Source organism: Sphaerodactylus townsendi, linkage group LG02, assembly GCF_021028975.2.
Source record: "Sphaerodactylus townsendi isolate TG3544 linkage group LG02, MPM_Stown_v2.3, whole genome shotgun sequence".
NCBI classification, from domain to species: domain Eukaryota; kingdom Metazoa; phylum Chordata; class Lepidosauria; order Squamata; family Sphaerodactylidae; genus Sphaerodactylus; species Sphaerodactylus townsendi.
Window position 1 is genome coordinate 51,138,062 of NC_059426.1, and position 17,411 is coordinate 51,155,472.

Consider the following 17,411-nt stretch of genomic DNA (forward strand, 5'->3'; position numbering starts at 1 on the left):
CAGTTTAAAGGAACACTGAATAATAATTTATTATTCCATATACAGAAGTGCCTTCTGCAAGTGGAAGAAAGAAGTTAGAACACTATTATTATTATTATTATTCCATAAACAGAAGTGTCTTCTGCAAGTGAAAGAAAGAAGTTAGAACCTAAGCCTGTTATCATATGGTCTTGCTTTGTAAATGTAAACAGTTTAAAGGAACACTAACTTTGTTATTAATAATAATACTGCAGTCTATCCTTTGGCCAGAAAAAGATAACATTTTCTTATCCAACATCCCACCCCCCCAACACCAACACCATTTGTCACTGTGCTGACTTTACAGTAGAGAAGATTCTGAAGAACAGGTTAAAAAGTTTTATTTTATACCAGTGAAATGCGATTAGGATGTCTGGAAGGAAGGAAGAGAGGTACATCCAAAGTATCCTGGCTGGAAAAAGGAGGGGTGGCTGGCAATGGGGAACCACGAGTGCATTACTTCTCACCAGATGGTGGTGACTAGAAGGGCTTTTGAGTATTGGAAATCCAGCAGAGTTACAAAGTCATGATTAAGAGTAAGCACCAAGCTTTCAAGTGCTAGGGAGGATGCACAATTTAGTGCCATCGATAAGACTGCAAGTTTTAAATCAATGTTTCACAAAAACGTTGAGCTGTAGACAAGAGATGATACAGCACTGTGTAATTTTTAATGGAAAAGTTCCAAGGAAGTGTATAAATATTTGCTCAGCACCATTTTCTCAAGTGTCCCTACAGAACACTTGAAATCAGATCTGTGAATGCCCACTAGGAGTCCTACACTCACACTGAAAGCAGGTTACAGCTTTCCTCAACTCCCAGTCCATCTCTGACCCAGTCAAGCAAGCCCACAAACGGTGTTTAACTGCCGTGCTGTTATTTCATACCTAGAGGAAATCAGAAGTTTAAGAATGCTAGATGCATTCTTAGATATCAGTTCAGTATCTTTTTCTAAAACCTGGGAAGTTTAAAAAATCCCAGACCCCTCCAACACTGAAAGAATGTTTACGTTACAGTTTTAAGGTTACTTTCTTTTTTAGAAACAAGAAGCTGAATAACTATAAAATATATTCAGTGCCATATGCTTCCAGGATGGAAGAGTTTGTTACCCCCTAGCCACACAGATAGCCTTCACAAAGCAAGGCAGGCAATGATTCAGTTCTCACTAGATCACCAGCACAAACAACCATCCTATACCTCTATCTCATCACTCTTTTGGTCTAACAACTAACCCTGAACAATCATACAATATGAGAAAAGCTTCTACCTACAAAATAAAAACTTGTCATAGAACAAGTTGGTACTTACTTTCGAACCCCATTCTTAAACTGAGGTTTTGAACAATAAAACCATAAAACCTAAATAAAACCCACATGTAAAAACACTTCCCTTTGACTTTTCTCTGCAATCTCTAAGAAACAAATAACAAAATTAGTACAATGAAAGTCAGAGTCCTCTAAGAGAAACTGAACCTTTTGCCCTTATAAGAGTCCCTGAGGATTATGATTCCCTCTGGTGTCTCAAAGAATAGATACAACCAGAATTTAAAGGCACGTACCAGGCACAAGTTTCTACTGAGCTAAGTCCAAACTCATAACAAAGGGCCGATGATGAAATGCACGTGGGGATTCTCCCAATTGGTCAGAGAAACAAGGACTGCACTCTATTTATAGGGTTGTTTATATAACAAAAATCCATATGGGGCACCATACAAAAGTTGTGAAATCACTATGGAGTTAAAGACTTTATTAGCTGATGGAATATAATGTGCCCCATTTGAGAGGCAAAATCACAAAACTGATTTCGTAGTTACCATAGACTTCTGAGTGGCCAATTGTTTATGACATCTTCAAAACAAGGTAGAACGAAATAAGATATCCAGATACCTAAAGGATGAAACCTGAGAAATCTTCTGTCAATTAATTATCCTTGTCTTTAAGAATGAGGCACAAACAGGCAACCCCATCCAAACCTGGAGGCGGTGGTACACAGTAACGGTCTGGTGCCAACCTGCTTCATCCAATAGAGCTTTCCAGTGGTGCAGTGAGCTCAGAAAAGCCCCCAAACTACCCCGCAGCCAGAAATATCCATAGGCTTTAAAGGCCATACGCTGCCCAAAGGGTGGTATATGTTCGAGGGCCAGTGTGCTTCACAATCATCCTAAACCCTGGGAGGGAGCCGACTAATGATGGCTCCACCCCTGGGAATGCCCCCCCCCCCAATGCTGGGTTCCAAGCAGGATGCCAGCATATCCTCACCATGGTCTGAACTTCCGGGTTTTGTGGTGGCAGGGGTGCGGGACATGCAGCCGCCAGCATGTCTGCCCCCTCTGCTGGGGGTGAGTGAAATTGGCGCAAGGCTATGTCACTTTCTGGAGCCCTTTCAGCCCCTCCCATATACACTTTGGATGGGGTTGTTAAAATTTTAGTTTTAGTAAAATTTATAGATAATTTCTCCAGCAAACAGTAAGCATGGAATCTTTTCAGAGCCCAAAGAATATCAACTCAAGATTGGGGAAAATAAAACTGAGTCATCTGCATGGACTGAAATATCCAGTAACTTAAATTCAGTCATAAAGACTGAAATATCCAGTAATTTAGGTAAATTAAAGAAAGGGTCATTTTTAAAAGCTGATAAATTAGACACGTATAAATTAAATATAGCTGGTGCTAAAAGGTAACTTGCCTAACCCTCCTCACAACAAGGAAAAGGGTAGTTAAATAACCCTCACTATTACACTGCACTTGGGCGGATGAATTAGTATGAAGGCTTTTAATTAACCACAACAATCTCCTATCAGTTGTGGTCTGTTTCAGTTTAGTCCACAGGGTTCTAGATATGGAGTCAAATGCATAGGAAAGATCTATAAAATCTGGATATAAAAAAGCCCTTCTTTGAGATGGCATACTTACTAATTAAGTAGGATAACACATGCATCTTGTATAGAGGAAATAAAGAAGACCCTTATACAGAGTCAGACACTGGTTGGCTTCACCCAATAACATGCATCTTGACGGCCAGTTCAAGTTGCTACTTTTTTTTGTTTTAAGTGCTCTATGAATGCTCTGTTCACACATGTATCCAATAACACTCTTCTCCTTTTAGACCTCAGATGACTCCTTTCTTTCTTTTTTTGTGACCCCATTTCTTTGGGTCTCTTCCTCTCAGGACCTGAACCTTTCCTTCCTTGCTTGCATTTAAATGGAATTTGGTAATTAAACTCTTAAATTTGGTAATTAAACTCTTCTTCAGAACCTTTGACGTCCAATTTGTGCCTCTCCCTCTCTTTTCTCCCTTCATTGTTGTCCTTCCCTATTCTTGTACTACTTATATGGCAAGCAGGCAGGATCTCTTACTTATTAATCTAATATTTGTATAGTTCTGTTTAAGGTTCTTTATTATTTATGCACTGCATAAGCTTACAAATATTACCGATAGAACAGTTAACCTGCAGTTCATACTAACTACCATCAGAAAACTTTTTCATAGTCACTAGGTATAAAAATACCTTCAGAGAATTCTGGGAAAATGGATTAATTGGTACAGGAACACAAAAAAGGTAATATATCCTCCTATCAAAACACACACACACACACACACACACACACACACACACACACACACACACACACACACACACAGAGGATGATAGCTGTGTCTTCTGGAGAACATCCATATACTAAATACTTTTGCTAGGTTAGATATAATCCAGTTTTATGCAACTTTACACAGAGTATAGCTACCATCTGAGAATCACCTGCAATTTTTCCTATAGACCACAAAAGTGTAAAACAATCTGAAGGAACTGGTTTCAGCAGTTACTGAGGCCACTGGTACAGCCAAGAAACTAGCCAATGCTGTTTAACAAAGCTTTGAAACCTACACCTAAATCATGCCAGGCAGACCTGTTGTGATGACAAGTCAATTAATAGAATTTCCAGCTCTTTGGACGATGACTGCAAGTCAGACACTGTATTTCATTATTTTAGTTGAAATTTCTTTGTCAGTATATTCAACTGGCCCAACACTATTATGTTTAGTGATGTTTGGTCAGGACCAGTTCCATTAATGCTGATCCAGTATTTGCAAAATATATGCCTGCATGATATAAAATAATCCAGTTCTGATTTTTTTGTTTTATATTCAGTACCATCAGTGATTGACTGGGCTCACAACTGCTGCTTTCTCTCACATTAGCAACCTTAGACGAGAAGCACTGCCTTTTTGACTTCTTACACAATATAAATCTATCCTATTAATGACTTGCTTATCTTAAAGTTAAAAAGGAGGGCACTTTTCTCAAGGGGAAAAATGTTTCAAAAATGCATCCTTTCCCAGTGATTTTAAGTGTTTTCTGCAGTTATGAGGTGGGCACTGGCCCAGAACATATACAGGCACCTTATGTTGTCCTTCACCTGGGATTCAGTGTGCTTCCATTCTGAGCCTGTTTTCAGTACAACTGGTTATCTCTCCCATGCCATATTTTTCTTCTTCAATCACCCTTCTTCTTTGTACTAACAATGTTAATATAGTCAAGCAGCCTTGAAGGCACACAAAGTTAATCTGGAATGAGAACAGTGCCTATCCAGGAAGAATCACCCCCACTCGGAATTATCCTTGTAAGAACATAAGAACATAAGAACAAGCCAGCTGGATCAGACCAAAGTCCATCTAGTCCAGCTCTCTGCTACTCGTAGTGGCCCACCAGGTGCCTTTGGGAGCTCACATGTAGGATGTAAATGCAATGGCCTTCTGCGGCTGTTGCTCCCGATCACCTGGTCTGTTAAGGCATTTGCAATCTCAGATCAAAGAGGATCAAGATTGGTAGCCATAAATCGACTTCTCCTCCATAAATCTGTCCAAGCCCCTTTTAAAGCTATCCAGGTTAGTGGCCATCACCACTTCCTGTGGCAGCATATTCCAAACATATTCTTCAAGAATGGACAGCCCAATCTGCTTGGCTGCATTAAAGGCATCACTGTTACTAGGAAGATGAAGAATGAACTGATTAGGATTGAGATCTCCCTCAAACTGATGAGAAAAAGTGAGACTTTGGTAGTTTTTATAGATTTGTTTAACTCCATGGAAGCTCCTTTTCCCACAAGGAAAATCTGGGTAATGCATGGATCTATTTCATTGAATGGAAAAGACAAAATTTCAACTTTGAAGTCAAAAGTTAACTAAGAGTGCTTTCATATTTCCCTTTCCTCAATGTGAGTTTGATTTTTGAAAATTCAGCGGGCTCTGATGGTCCCTAATCTGCAATGACAATTTTGAGGGGGGAAATGTATGACTGAGCTGTATTTTCAGCACATACATTGTAACATACATTAGAAGTTGTGTGTTTTGTTTTTTAAAAACTTCATACCTGTCTTAGATAGCCTGCCTGTGCTCTTGCTGCTTCCAGAGCTATCACCTCTTGTCAGGACAGAAATCCCACTGAAGCTGCTGGCTTTGGTCACAGCTGGCTTCAAATTGCGAAGGGAGCTGTCGGAGTCTGTGCTACTCCACGGGCGGGGTTCAGAGTACTTCAGCTCATTGTCTGTACTGCTCTGAAGGCTATTGGTTGACCTTCCTGAAGCATCTTTGTTGATTCTGTAAAGCATAAAATTTAGGTAAAAACAACAACGATGAACAGCTAATCATTTGCAAAATAAAAGGAAAAGCTATCAAGGAAGAATGAAACACACACAGAATGGGATTTAAAAATTAAGTGTATGAAATACCTAAATATCTGCCGCCTTTGCTGGGTACTATTGGCTTCTTCCTCTTGGATTCTGTTGGCATGTTCAATAAAATAGTAGCTTAATATTTTATTCATTAAAAGCAAATAGAAACTGGTTCAAATACTGATTTTTTTCCTTACCTTTTGTCAATAATATAATTCTCTTGGGAACACAGCGACTGGGGAAGAAACAGTATAGCATAAAAATCACCATTGGTAACTATTTGTATTATGAAGTCCAAACATGGCAGATACCAGAGAGTCAAGGAAGAAACACACAGCATGCCAGAAATGTAACTCGTCCTCTAACTGCATATGTTGTAGAAAACAATGACATGGGTAATACTAATCAAATAACTGTTCATGTTTTAAGTAGCATTTGGTGTCAGATCTGTGATCTTTCAAATGCCTATGTAACATAGTAAATGGGGGGCGGGGGTAGGGAACAAGATGTACAGGAAGGAAAACATGGCAATCTGATCTGCAAAATGCCGAGCCTTTTCCTGATGCTGTGTACTAGAAAATGTGTCACAACTACAGGCTGACAAGCAGAACCAAAGAATAAAAGCATGTCTCATATATTCCCTCCCTCAGTCCCCTTTTCCCTGGAACACCTGAAGCTGTCTCATACTGAATCAGATCATCACTTCATCAAAGTTAGTACTGTCTACTCAGAATGGTGGAGGCTCTCCAGGGACTCAGGCAGAGGTCTTTCACATCACCCACAATCTTTTTAACTGGAGATGCTGAGCACAGAACCTGGGACCTTCCAGGTGCCAAGCTGGGCCATGCCCCCTCCTCTGTACTATTGATAACAAAAGAATAATCTCCCAAGGCTCTTCTGGTATTACTGGTTATTTTTCCTAGGGCAGTAGTCAAAAGTTAATTCAAAGAACCTGTTATTCCTACACTGTGATAGTTTCCCCAACTCAACTGACTTCTACTGTTCTTATACTGAATTACCTGATGAGCTTCAAACAATTCTTTTAACAATTATGCAAGCACTGAAGTGGACCTAACAAATCCAAGCAGAAGGAAAGCTATCAAATCAATATGGACGACTGTGCTGACTTCACCAGGGGTCTGGTTAATTAACCAGGGATGGAGGGTGCAAGTAGCAACATGGCTTCCTAGCAAACACAGCACAAACTAAGCTTGAACTTCAGACAAATCCACATATCCCACATGGGTTTTTTTTTGCAAAATGGACACATCTTTAAAGCAATTCATATGTTAAAAAGTAATAAGGGCCATTCCACATACAATCATTGCACGGTATTGAAACATCTTGCTGAGAAATATGGCAAAATTAAGAATACTGGGCTACACGTTGCATTCCTCAACCTAAGGAGCGCCTTCGATTCTATCCCCAGGCAACTTTTTTGGAACAAGCTGAGAGACCTGGGCATAGAGAACTGCCTACTTTATCGCATCCAAAAACTTTGTACTTCAACTACATGCAGCATTCGCTGCAATTCTTCTGGCCTTTGCTCCCCTGAAATAATTTCCAACAAAGGGGTCAAATAGAGTTGTATTATTGCCCCCTTGCTCTTTCTGTTTTTGCATGACCTTCCAAACTCCCTTCCAACTATTGGAGTTCTGTCTCCTATCCTAGGCAACGCCCCCTTAGCCATACCATTGTATGCTGAGGACACAGCCTTACTCTCATGCACCAAGATAGGATTGAAACGTCTACTCCACACCTTCGCCGCCTATTGTGAGCTTAACCAACTCACAATTAATTATGAAAAGACCAAAATTATGGTCTTCTCTAAAACATGGAAGACAATACCATGGTTTATCAACGGAAACCAAACTGACCAGGTTAAAAATTTCAACTACCTGGGCATTTGCTTCCTGTACAACCTGAACTGGACTGCTCAGTATAACCACATCTTCTCTTCTGCCAATCAGTGTGCAGCAGCAATAAGGCGATTTTTTTTACACCCAAGGTGGCCAATGTGTTCCAGTTAGGAGACTTTGGCGGCAGATTGATGTCACAAGCCTTGTATGGTGCCCCTATCTGGCTAAATAACAAGTTAAAGCCCCTTGAGAGAATACAATCAAGCTTTCTATGCAAACTTCTTGGCATTTCCAATAGAGTGTCATATTTTTCTTTGTGTTCTGAAATGGGCTTAAATCTACTTGAGACACGAATATGGCTATACTCGTTTCGATACTGGCTGCGCCTGCATCATCAATCTAAGGATAGTCTAACCAAGCAAATGCTTTCTGATTCATTCCTTTCCTCCTGGAGTGTCCAGATAATGACTAAAGTAAAGCTAGACTTCACATTGGATTTTTTTAAATGACACGGATGAAGCACAAATGGTCAGCCTACTGTCGCAAAGGCTAATTCAGGGGTAGGGAACCTGCGGCTCTCCAGATGTTCAGGAACTAGAATTCCCATCAGCCTCTGTCAGCATGGCCAATTGGCCATGCTGGTAGGGGCTGATGGGAATTGTAGTTCCTGAACATCTGGAGAGCCGCAGGTTCCCTACCCCTGGGCTAATTGATGCAGAAATTCAATTATTATCCCCCCCATTACATGAAAGACATTCTACCTGAGGGTCTTAATCCTCCCCCTCTCAATAGGGGCCTACCAGAGTATTTTATTAACCTATCTTCGCCTTATCTCAGATGTATTTTAATGCTGGCCTGACTGAATGCACTTCCCTCGGCGGTCCTAAAAGGCAGGTTTCATCAGACCCCCTATCATAAAAGAACATGTTCCTGCCTACAGAAGGCCATTGAAACAATTGAATACATCCTTGTAGACTGTGATCTATACGCCCCACTCAGAAGACAGTATATTGAGAAATGTGTCTTATGATTGTACAAGGCCAAGACTTTCCACTTGCTCTGTGACCGACACCCACAGAAATCTTTGGATGTAGCAAAATTTCGGGCACTGGCTCAGCAGATTTGATCCAGGTTCTATATCCAACTATCTTTTAACCAATTATAATGTCTGAACACTTCTCATCTTAATTCATTTTATTTCTTTTAACCCTTGTATTTTTTCTATTTATGGCAATTAAAAGGTGTATGACGATGAAGTAATAAGGGGAAAAAGTGAAAAAGCTTAAGTCTTACTAGGTGCCAGTCCAACTTCTTACTATCCCCCAATTTTGAGTTATTTCAAGTACAAGAAATTAATGTATAGGAATGAAACTTCTGAAGTTGAGTTTGGCCTTCAGGAAAGATATACATTTATTTTGCTACTGATTGTCACTAATTAAGGAATCAGAATTTGGACAGCCCTCAGGTCTAATCCAAATGAATTCTTCAAAGGGTCTGCCAACACTCAGTATTATCTTTCTTGCCTCAGGGTCTAGTCATTAAGAATAGCAGCGAGAGCAGTACATTTTGCCATTATCACTAAATAAATGTTAAGTAGTATCAGAATTTTTGAAGTCATACTATTCCAGTCACATGAAAGTAAAAGATTAAAGGAGCAGAAATATCTTTTTTACATTTTAGAAACAAAACACAGATTTTAGTTCCATTTGGTTGACTCTTAAGGAGCTCTCCTGTTAATGGTGGTAGTTTCCTTCAGCCAAAGAGCCTCACATAGGCACAAGTCATTCTGCTGCTGATCTTGTTTTGGAGGAAACCATGGCTGTTCACATAAAAATTATATAAGAAAGCAGCTGCTGTTGTCACAAATAGTCAATGATGCCATAAACATTCCTTGTAATAGAATACCTACATCTTGTGCAAATATTCGTTCTCTAGCTCTCTGGTACTCTTCTTCTCGTTCTTCTATAGATTTGCTTCTTCTGTCATCTTTTAATCGTATTCGCATCTAAATTAAATAAGTTATTAATTGCCAATTACCACTGCACAGTACAGGCATGTAATTAAGACAAGTAACACAGGTTTTAACATTTACCTGGTTATCATCTTTGTCTAGACTAGAGTTTTCTCTTTTAAGGATGTACCGTTTTTGAAAGTCTTCACTTTTTTCATCTTTTATATGTTCACAAAACTTCTGGTCAGGTCTTTTTAAAAAAGATAAAGAAAATTAGTCATGATAGACAAGAAAAGGTTGTTTCCAAGTCTACACATCATAAGCTTTGGGGAAGACAAGTGTTTACATACATTTGCAATATCCTACAGGATAGCACAATGACTCACAGATAGCTTTTCTGTATGCAGTATTTGTAAAATTCAAACGATGGTCCAAGAGCTAGCATGCTCACTTCAAGTTATACTTATTTGAGTAGAAGAGCCTTGAAAACATAAAACTGACTACAGCTAAGAGCATAATAATAAAAGCACAATTGTTAATAAAGAGAACATTTTGACCCTCATCCACCAAATAGGAATTTGGCTGGAAGTGATCTTCCTTTGTTCTGTGCAGACTATAGTTACAGAGCCAGCAAGACAGGGCACAGGGGGAAAAGCAGAACCCCCATCTGACTTTTGAGGTGACTTGAGCTACTCTGCAGTTAGATCATGGCCCAAACTGACCACTGGATAACAAGAGAATGTTTCAATCAAAGTTACTAATTAAATGCATGGAACTAAAGAAATTCAGGTGCACATTTCAAAACAAAACAGAAATTGCTTCCAGACAGAGAAGTGTACCAAAAAAAGCCCCCTTTAATTTTGACAGACCTTTTCCAGCCAACCTTTAGGTGCCCAACCTACTTAGCATCAAGTAAATGTTGTATCATGACACTTTTTTCAAAAAAGGTGAAAGATAACTGTGCATTGATGTGAATTAACACAAGTGTTTGTCTTTACCTTTCCTCAGAAGACAGTTGCATAAAAGCAGAATCAGGTTCTCTCTTAATTCCTGAACTCTCTTAGGATAGTTTTAAAAAGCATTCCCAAAATCTAACTAAGAGTTATTGGATGCCCAAATATAATTAGCAGGCACTTCATAGAACCTTTAGACTGTCTTACCTCTTTTCTCTTAAAGATCCCTGAATTTACTGCCCTGCAATCACCACTCCACTGAGTCGTCCCAGTGTGTACTGGGTTGATGATGTCATTAACAGCACTGATCGGCACTGGAGCGGGGAATCTGCCTATGAGGAAAAGGCAAGTTGGGTTTTATTCAATATGGAGTAGATCTCCAAGGTTTTCCTTCTGAATTCTTATTTTATATCTCAAATGATTTAAAATAAGAACATCGAAAACCTTTATTTACATAGTCTACTGGTTATATGAAATGCCTGCTAATTATTACTAGGGCTTCCAGATACCAGCCTAGATTTTTAAGAACATGAAAAATTGATGTATTACTGTAGTTTGTTTATATCCTCAGCATCTTCAACCACCAGTTGCCAAAGCCATCTATTTAGTGACAGACACACAATTTAAGGTACAGGTTTTACTAAGCAGATAAATGCTGTCATCTATTGCATGATAAATGTATCTCAAATACAGCTTTCCTTTAAGCAAATGTTTTGTCATGTTCCAGTTCCATTTTAGAGACTGAAAAATAGAGATATGAAACTCAGGTCAGTGTAAACTATGTGTTTGTGTCCCACAGGTATAATCTGTGTATGAGTAAATGTATGTTGGTACAGTTGGAGTTCTCTGGAAGTTTCTCAACAGCTCCTCTTCCCAAAAGGGCACACTGGCTTGCCTCTCCTGGAATGAGAGAGGTATAAAGAAATCTTTGAAGAAAGTTTCAGCTGCACTTTCAGCTTTCTTACTCTTTCTTTCTGAATAACTCTGCATGGACAGGCTGATACACATTGTAAGCTGTAGTTAAGGCTCACCTCCCATACCTCGTGTAAAAACGAAATACTATAAAAGTGTTTCTGGATTTCTACATAAGAGCAAAATGGGAATAAGTCATCAATTTAGTCCAACAATCTGGAAAAATGCTAAAGGAAAAACAGAGAGGAAGGGTAGTTGTCAGTTGAAATCACTGTGTGGTATTTGAATTCTGAAGCTCCCATTGGTTTGTCCTGGGTTCTTGTTGAACCTGTGAGATTACTCACATTCTATGTTACACAATACCTTTCCATTTGGCTACTATGCTCCTTTCCCATTATTGTAACATTTCATCCATTTTAAACATGCACCTTTAAATTGTTAGGAGGTGGAAAATACACAAACAAATAGACAGTTAAAGGATAAATTGACATAATCCAACACCACTGTTCATTTGCTTTGCCTTCTATAAGCCCCTTGACTGTAGTTTTTGTAAGAAAACACTTTCTGTTTCCCAAATGCTAAAATTATTGTGGCCAGGGGCTCAGCTTGTTGAAATGACACCCTGGGCAAGCCCTGGACACCATGCCCCCACCTCCACAGCTGCACCCCCCCCAATCAGGGAACACAGCTCAATTACGGCAAGCAGAGCTCGCCCCGCCCTCACCTATATTTGGAGATTGGGTGTGAGGTCAACCATGGACTGATCTCCATGTGGAGATCAGAACAGCAAGGGCCTGGCCTTTGCCAGACTTGGATCCAGCTCTAAACTGCAGGCTGGAATCCTGCAGCTTAGAGCTGGATCCAACCCTGACTGAGGCCAGGTTCAGACTGAGCACACTGCTAGTCCTCTTCTACATTTATACCATTGGCTTCGACCCCTTTCGCCAAGCTCCACCTGAGTGGAGGTGGATACAACAGTATCAAAGTAGTGGAGGACTGGCTGTAATCTCAATTTGCTGCTGGCCTCAGAAAGGCTAGGGGCCAGTAGCAAATGAACTGCACATGGAGATCAAACAGTGAAATGAACTCCACATGGAGATCAGGGCAGGGTACCTGGTCCTGCACTTGAACTCCATGTGGAGTTTGGAAGCAGCCGGTCTTTGATGCACTCCAGCCCCAACGTGACTGGGGTACAGTTGGGTGTGTGTGTGTGGCAATGCGCCCTCCAGGAAGTGGTGCCCTAGGCTCTAATCTCCCTCGTGCCACCCCCCATTACACTAGTAACGGTGGCATAAGACAGTTTCAGATGGGGTGTCATGTTGTGTCCATAGTAGCAGATTTAAATTAGACCCCTGTGACAAAGTGAGCTCTGACTCACAAAAGCTGGTACTCTGGAAAATTTTTGTTGGTCGTTTAGTTACTAGAAACAATGTAATTAAGGAGGATTGATGATGATGATGAGGATTGCTTTCACAGAAGATTTTTAAGGTGATGGAGAATTAACTCTCTCACTCTCTCCTCCTCAAAAAAGAAAAGGATTTTGTTGTTGTTACGGTTTCTGCATTAGACGTTAATCGTTCTCTTAAGGATACTGAGGCTGTGAACCAAAAATTAATTTACATGAAGCTGTGTTATACTAAATCAGTCATGATACTAAATACTAAAACACATGAAGCTGTGTTATACTAAATCAGACCATGGCTTCATCAAAGTCAGTATAGTCCAGTGGTGGCGAACCTATGGCTCGCGTGCCAGAGGTGTCACTCTTTGTAGACACGTGCGCAGTCACCCCAGTTTCGGCAGTGGCATAGTGCCAAGGGGGCGAGGGGAGCGTGACACACTGGGCACATTCCCCAGTGGGGGCATAGTGACGGTGTGTCGGGGGTGTTTCAGGGCATTCCAGGACAGGGCGTGGGCGGATGGAGGTGTGGCATGGGCACAGGATGCACGCATGCCCCAGGTGCAGTTTCCCCTCACTCTGCCCCTGATAGTCGGTCACTAAAAGATTCACCATCACTGGTATAGTCTATTGTACTGGCAGCAGCTTTCCAGGGTCTCACACCACCTACAGCCTGATCCTTCAAACTGCAGATGCCAGGGATTTAACCTAGGACCTTCTGCAAGCAAAGCAGATGCTCTACCACTGAGCCTCAGCCCTTCCCCAATTCAAAGTTGCCTAATCTAGGAAAAACTTTTTAAAGACCTACAACCTTGTTTTAAAGATTGTTTCTAACCAGTGAGAGGCAGAAATGTTTTAAATATATAATGAAACGAGATCTATGGAGTAAGCCCCCCCATTCCCTGGTCACCAGTTTAAGACGTGCTATCATCCAGATTACTGGACTTTTTTTTAAAAAAAAGTAAACTATCAAGAAAAAAAATACTCCATCCTAACTCACATTCTTGTGTTGCTGGTTTTATTTACTATAACTGATTTCCCACTCTGGTCCACATTGTGCTCCAGTCCAAAGTAAGCAGCCACTCTGTGCAATAACATTCTATGATAAGAGGTCATGGGGGGAAACTTCTTGCGTGGGATTCTGAAATAAAATGAGACTTTTAGCTTTATACACATTGTTTCATCATTTGTCAATAAATTACTTCAAAACTTTTACTGTCAATTCCCAGCTGACCTACAGTGATCCTACTGCAGAGGCGTAACTGGGCCAGAGTGTTCCCGGTGCACACTCAGTGTTTTCCGCCCCCTCCCCCTCCACAGCGCATTCCCCCCCCCCCCTTACCTTAGTTCAGTCTGTAAAAACGGCCTGTTCCCTTCAGGCTGAAAACGGCCGGGTGGGAACTATACTTCCTATGAGACCTTGGGGCTTGCAAGGTCTCTTGGGAAGTGTAGTTCCCACCAGGCCATTTTCAGCTTGAAGGGAACTGGCCGTTTCTCCAGCCTGCACTATTTTAATAAAGTAAGTGATGGGGGGGTCCCCCACGGGGGACGATTTTCTGCCACCCCCGGCATGCACCCAGTGCACCGCACACACACCGGTCCCCCTGGTAGTTCCCCCTCTGTCCTACTGGGTTTTCAAGTGAAGAGACAGTCGGCAGTGGTTTGGCATTGCCTGCTTTTGCGTCACAACCCTGCTATTCCTAGGAGGTTGCTCACCAGAGTTGGCCCTGCTTGGTTCATACTTACTCATTATTACCAATGAAATCTAAAATTTCCTGTTCCAACTTCAGCAGCATCATTCTGTCCCTAGAAAATAAAAATAAAAGAGGGAAGAAAAGAGACAATCATAAGACAAAATATCCCCCTGCCATACTAAATATAGTATACATTTTAAGAAGATTCGCCCAAATGTTAAGCCCATAGAAAGGAGATACTGCAGAATTTATAGGAGAAATAAATGTGGTTGATTATTTGCTTTGTGCTACCCCCCACTTCCAGCTTAGTTGATTGATTAAAAGCCTTTACATGGCCCATTTGCACAAATTCGGGCAGCAACTGCAAAGTGTGCTTTCACTGGTCCCCAAACCCAGACACGAAGTTTGAAGGAAAAGACACACTGGAGTCAAGGCAACACCCACCTAAATAGATTACTTTCAGAGTAAGCAACAAGAACTCTCATATACACATTTATGCAAAGGTAGCTAAATACAGGTACAAGAAACAGAAATAGACTTATACAAAATTAAGCTCAAATAAGGCAGATTGCAAGCATGGTAAACCGTAGATTAAAAGCTTCAGAAAAGGTACTTAGGGGTATTATTTGAGACATTAAACCATAGAAGAAAATAAAATGAACACTGAACAGATTAATAAAATTCATTTAAAAACTAGCTTGTTTACCTGGGATTGTTTTTTAACGTATTTACTAAAAACTCATGTAAGTCTATACCAGTTGAATCTGTGTATTCTTGACTGGAATCTAAAAAAAAAATCCAAAAGTTATACAGAATAAATTAATTCTTTTAACAAAGGCACTTTTAAATTTTAAAAGGAAGCTGTTAGTGTAACCAATCATCCAATTTGGAAATTAGAATATATAAATTTTGTTTTGTTCATAAATCATAAGGATTCACACATAACATTTTGTATTTCAGAAAAACAATACTATTATAAACTGAGGCCAGGACCCCAATAATACCTGTAGCACATATTAAGGTTGATTTTTTCCCTTCATTTTCCTTCTTATACTGAGGCTTGATGGTCAAATGCTGCATCGGCAGCTGGACCAAGGGTTGTCCTCCAGAGTGGTAGGCTCACCATCGCAGCTGCTCTAGGTCAAACTGATGGCTGGTAGGGCCAAAGTTCCTTGCAAGGCCCTTTTCATGCCATTCTTTGTTGTATTTTAAAAAGTGGGTGTCTCAGTTTATTTTGATGCATGCTGGCTATTTAGTATGATCTTTCAGTGCAAGTGCCAGAAGGACAGCATGAAATAACATAAGTGGAAGCTGGGCATATGGTAATATTGTGTGGTAACTTTGGAAGATATTCTTAAGATCCATCAGAAGAGTGGAGTTGTAAATATTAGAAGACTTCAAATGTGCTAAAGGTTATTCATGAAAAAATTAACAGAGATGTAATTTAAAACCAGATGATGAATAGCAAACCTCTTGATAACATTTTCCTGGGGAATTTGTCAGTGGACTTTTCCTTTTCAGTTTCATCTTTCAAGGGTTTCTCTTCTTTGTCAAATGATTGTGTTAGCTGAATCTGAATTTTCTCCTGTTGAAAGCAAAAATCAACCATTTTTTTTCAAGCAAAATATCCCATAATGAAACTCTGTCCTTTTCATCTATCTACAACTATATCAAAACATATAACATGTTAAGTGTGGTAAAGCAATCAGACAGAATTGTCTTTCAGGCTCTTAAAATTACTCAATTCAAACATATGGAGAATGGGATCATTTAATATGCATCTGAAAGAGACTTTAAAAGAAAAAAAAGAAATTATTATTCTTGGTACATTTTTTTTTTGCTATCCACAACCCAAAATTACATGGAGGTAAGTTTGGTACACAATATAATTTCAGACAGTATTTACCATTACTTTAAAAACTAAGCTTTGTGAAAACCTTCACCATAAGTTTCCAATATATATATATATTTTTACTTAGATGATACTGTTATATCTGATTCTGCGCTCTAGAGTATGGGTCAAAAATCCACAAATGGGACCAGAAACAGAGGGACTTTTCTGCAAACATGGGAGAAGCTCCATGTTTTCAGAAAATGTGAAAGCTATGTGAAAGCTACAAAAGTGCATATATGTGGGGGCTAACCGCTCTACATCAAACAACAGGAGAAGTGGTTGAAATTTCACTATGGGGACTACTCCTGGAGAAGAAAAGAACAAACAGTATGTATGTGTGGGGAGAAGGGGTAATAAAAAAGGTAAGTGTGTCGGGGAAATACAAAGGAGAAAATAATATCCCCCCCCCCCGCTAATTTCAAAAACAAATATAGAATAGCTCTGTAGCATCTTCCAATAGTTTCTGATTTTGATGATTTAAGCAGGACTGTATAGTAATCCTCTATAAAAATTGAACTGTTCTGATGGAAGAAAGAGCATCTAGCCTCAGATTCATAAGTGGAAGAATATATATTGTATCTCATATTGGATTCCTGGAAGCATGAAGTTACAAGCCTGCTGGGATTTTCACTTTCTTGTAACTTCGTTTGAATCTCACTTTTTTGGCTTACTAGAGGTTTTTTTCCCCATAGAAATGTAGAATTTTCCTTTACTCACTGCTTGACACCTTACTGATCAGTACAGGTTATGTTGTTCATACATGTATGTGTCAAAATGTGTCCATATTTATCGTTACCATTTTCATATTCAACAATATATCTAAAAAATTCAAATTTATAAACTTGCCAAAGAACATACCAGATTGTGAACTGTAAATTTTTTGTTGATTTGTCACAATCTGCATTCCTCATTAAATACTTCATTCTAAATTAAAATGTGGAGCAGAATGTCATGAACTAGACGGTCCAAGACCCCAGAGTATTATAATATCAATATTATAATTTGGGATATATGAACAATTAAAGCACTTTGGGTGGAGGGGGGAGGAATGAACTCCAGATCTGG

At 39.8% G+C, this 17,411-nt stretch overlaps 1 protein-coding gene across 12 annotated transcripts in view; it reads right to left on the reverse strand.

Annotated features, from left to right (window-relative positions):
- R3HDM1 (R3H domain containing 1) overlaps positions 1-17,411 on the reverse strand; it is a 111,870-nt gene that overhangs the window by 36,919 nt on the left and 57,540 nt on the right. For all 12 annotated transcript variants that reach the window (XM_048483250.1, XM_048483247.1, XM_048483249.1 and 9 more), the window contains 9 exons: positions 15,923-16,037; positions 15,159-15,237; positions 14,505-14,564; positions 13,759-13,899; positions 9,636-9,744; positions 9,453-9,548; positions 5,882-5,919; positions 5,742-5,792; positions 5,384-5,610 (listed from right to left, as the gene is read on the reverse strand). In XM_048483250.1, coding sequence (XP_048339207.1) covers positions 5,384-5,610; positions 5,742-5,792; positions 5,882-5,919; positions 9,453-9,548; positions 9,636-9,744; positions 13,759-13,899; positions 14,505-14,564; positions 15,159-15,237; positions 15,923-16,037 — 916 coding nt within the window. The remainder of the gene's footprint in view (positions 1-5,383; positions 5,611-5,741; positions 5,793-5,881; positions 5,920-9,452; positions 9,549-9,635; positions 9,745-13,758; positions 13,900-14,504; positions 14,565-15,158; positions 15,238-15,922; positions 16,038-17,411) is intronic.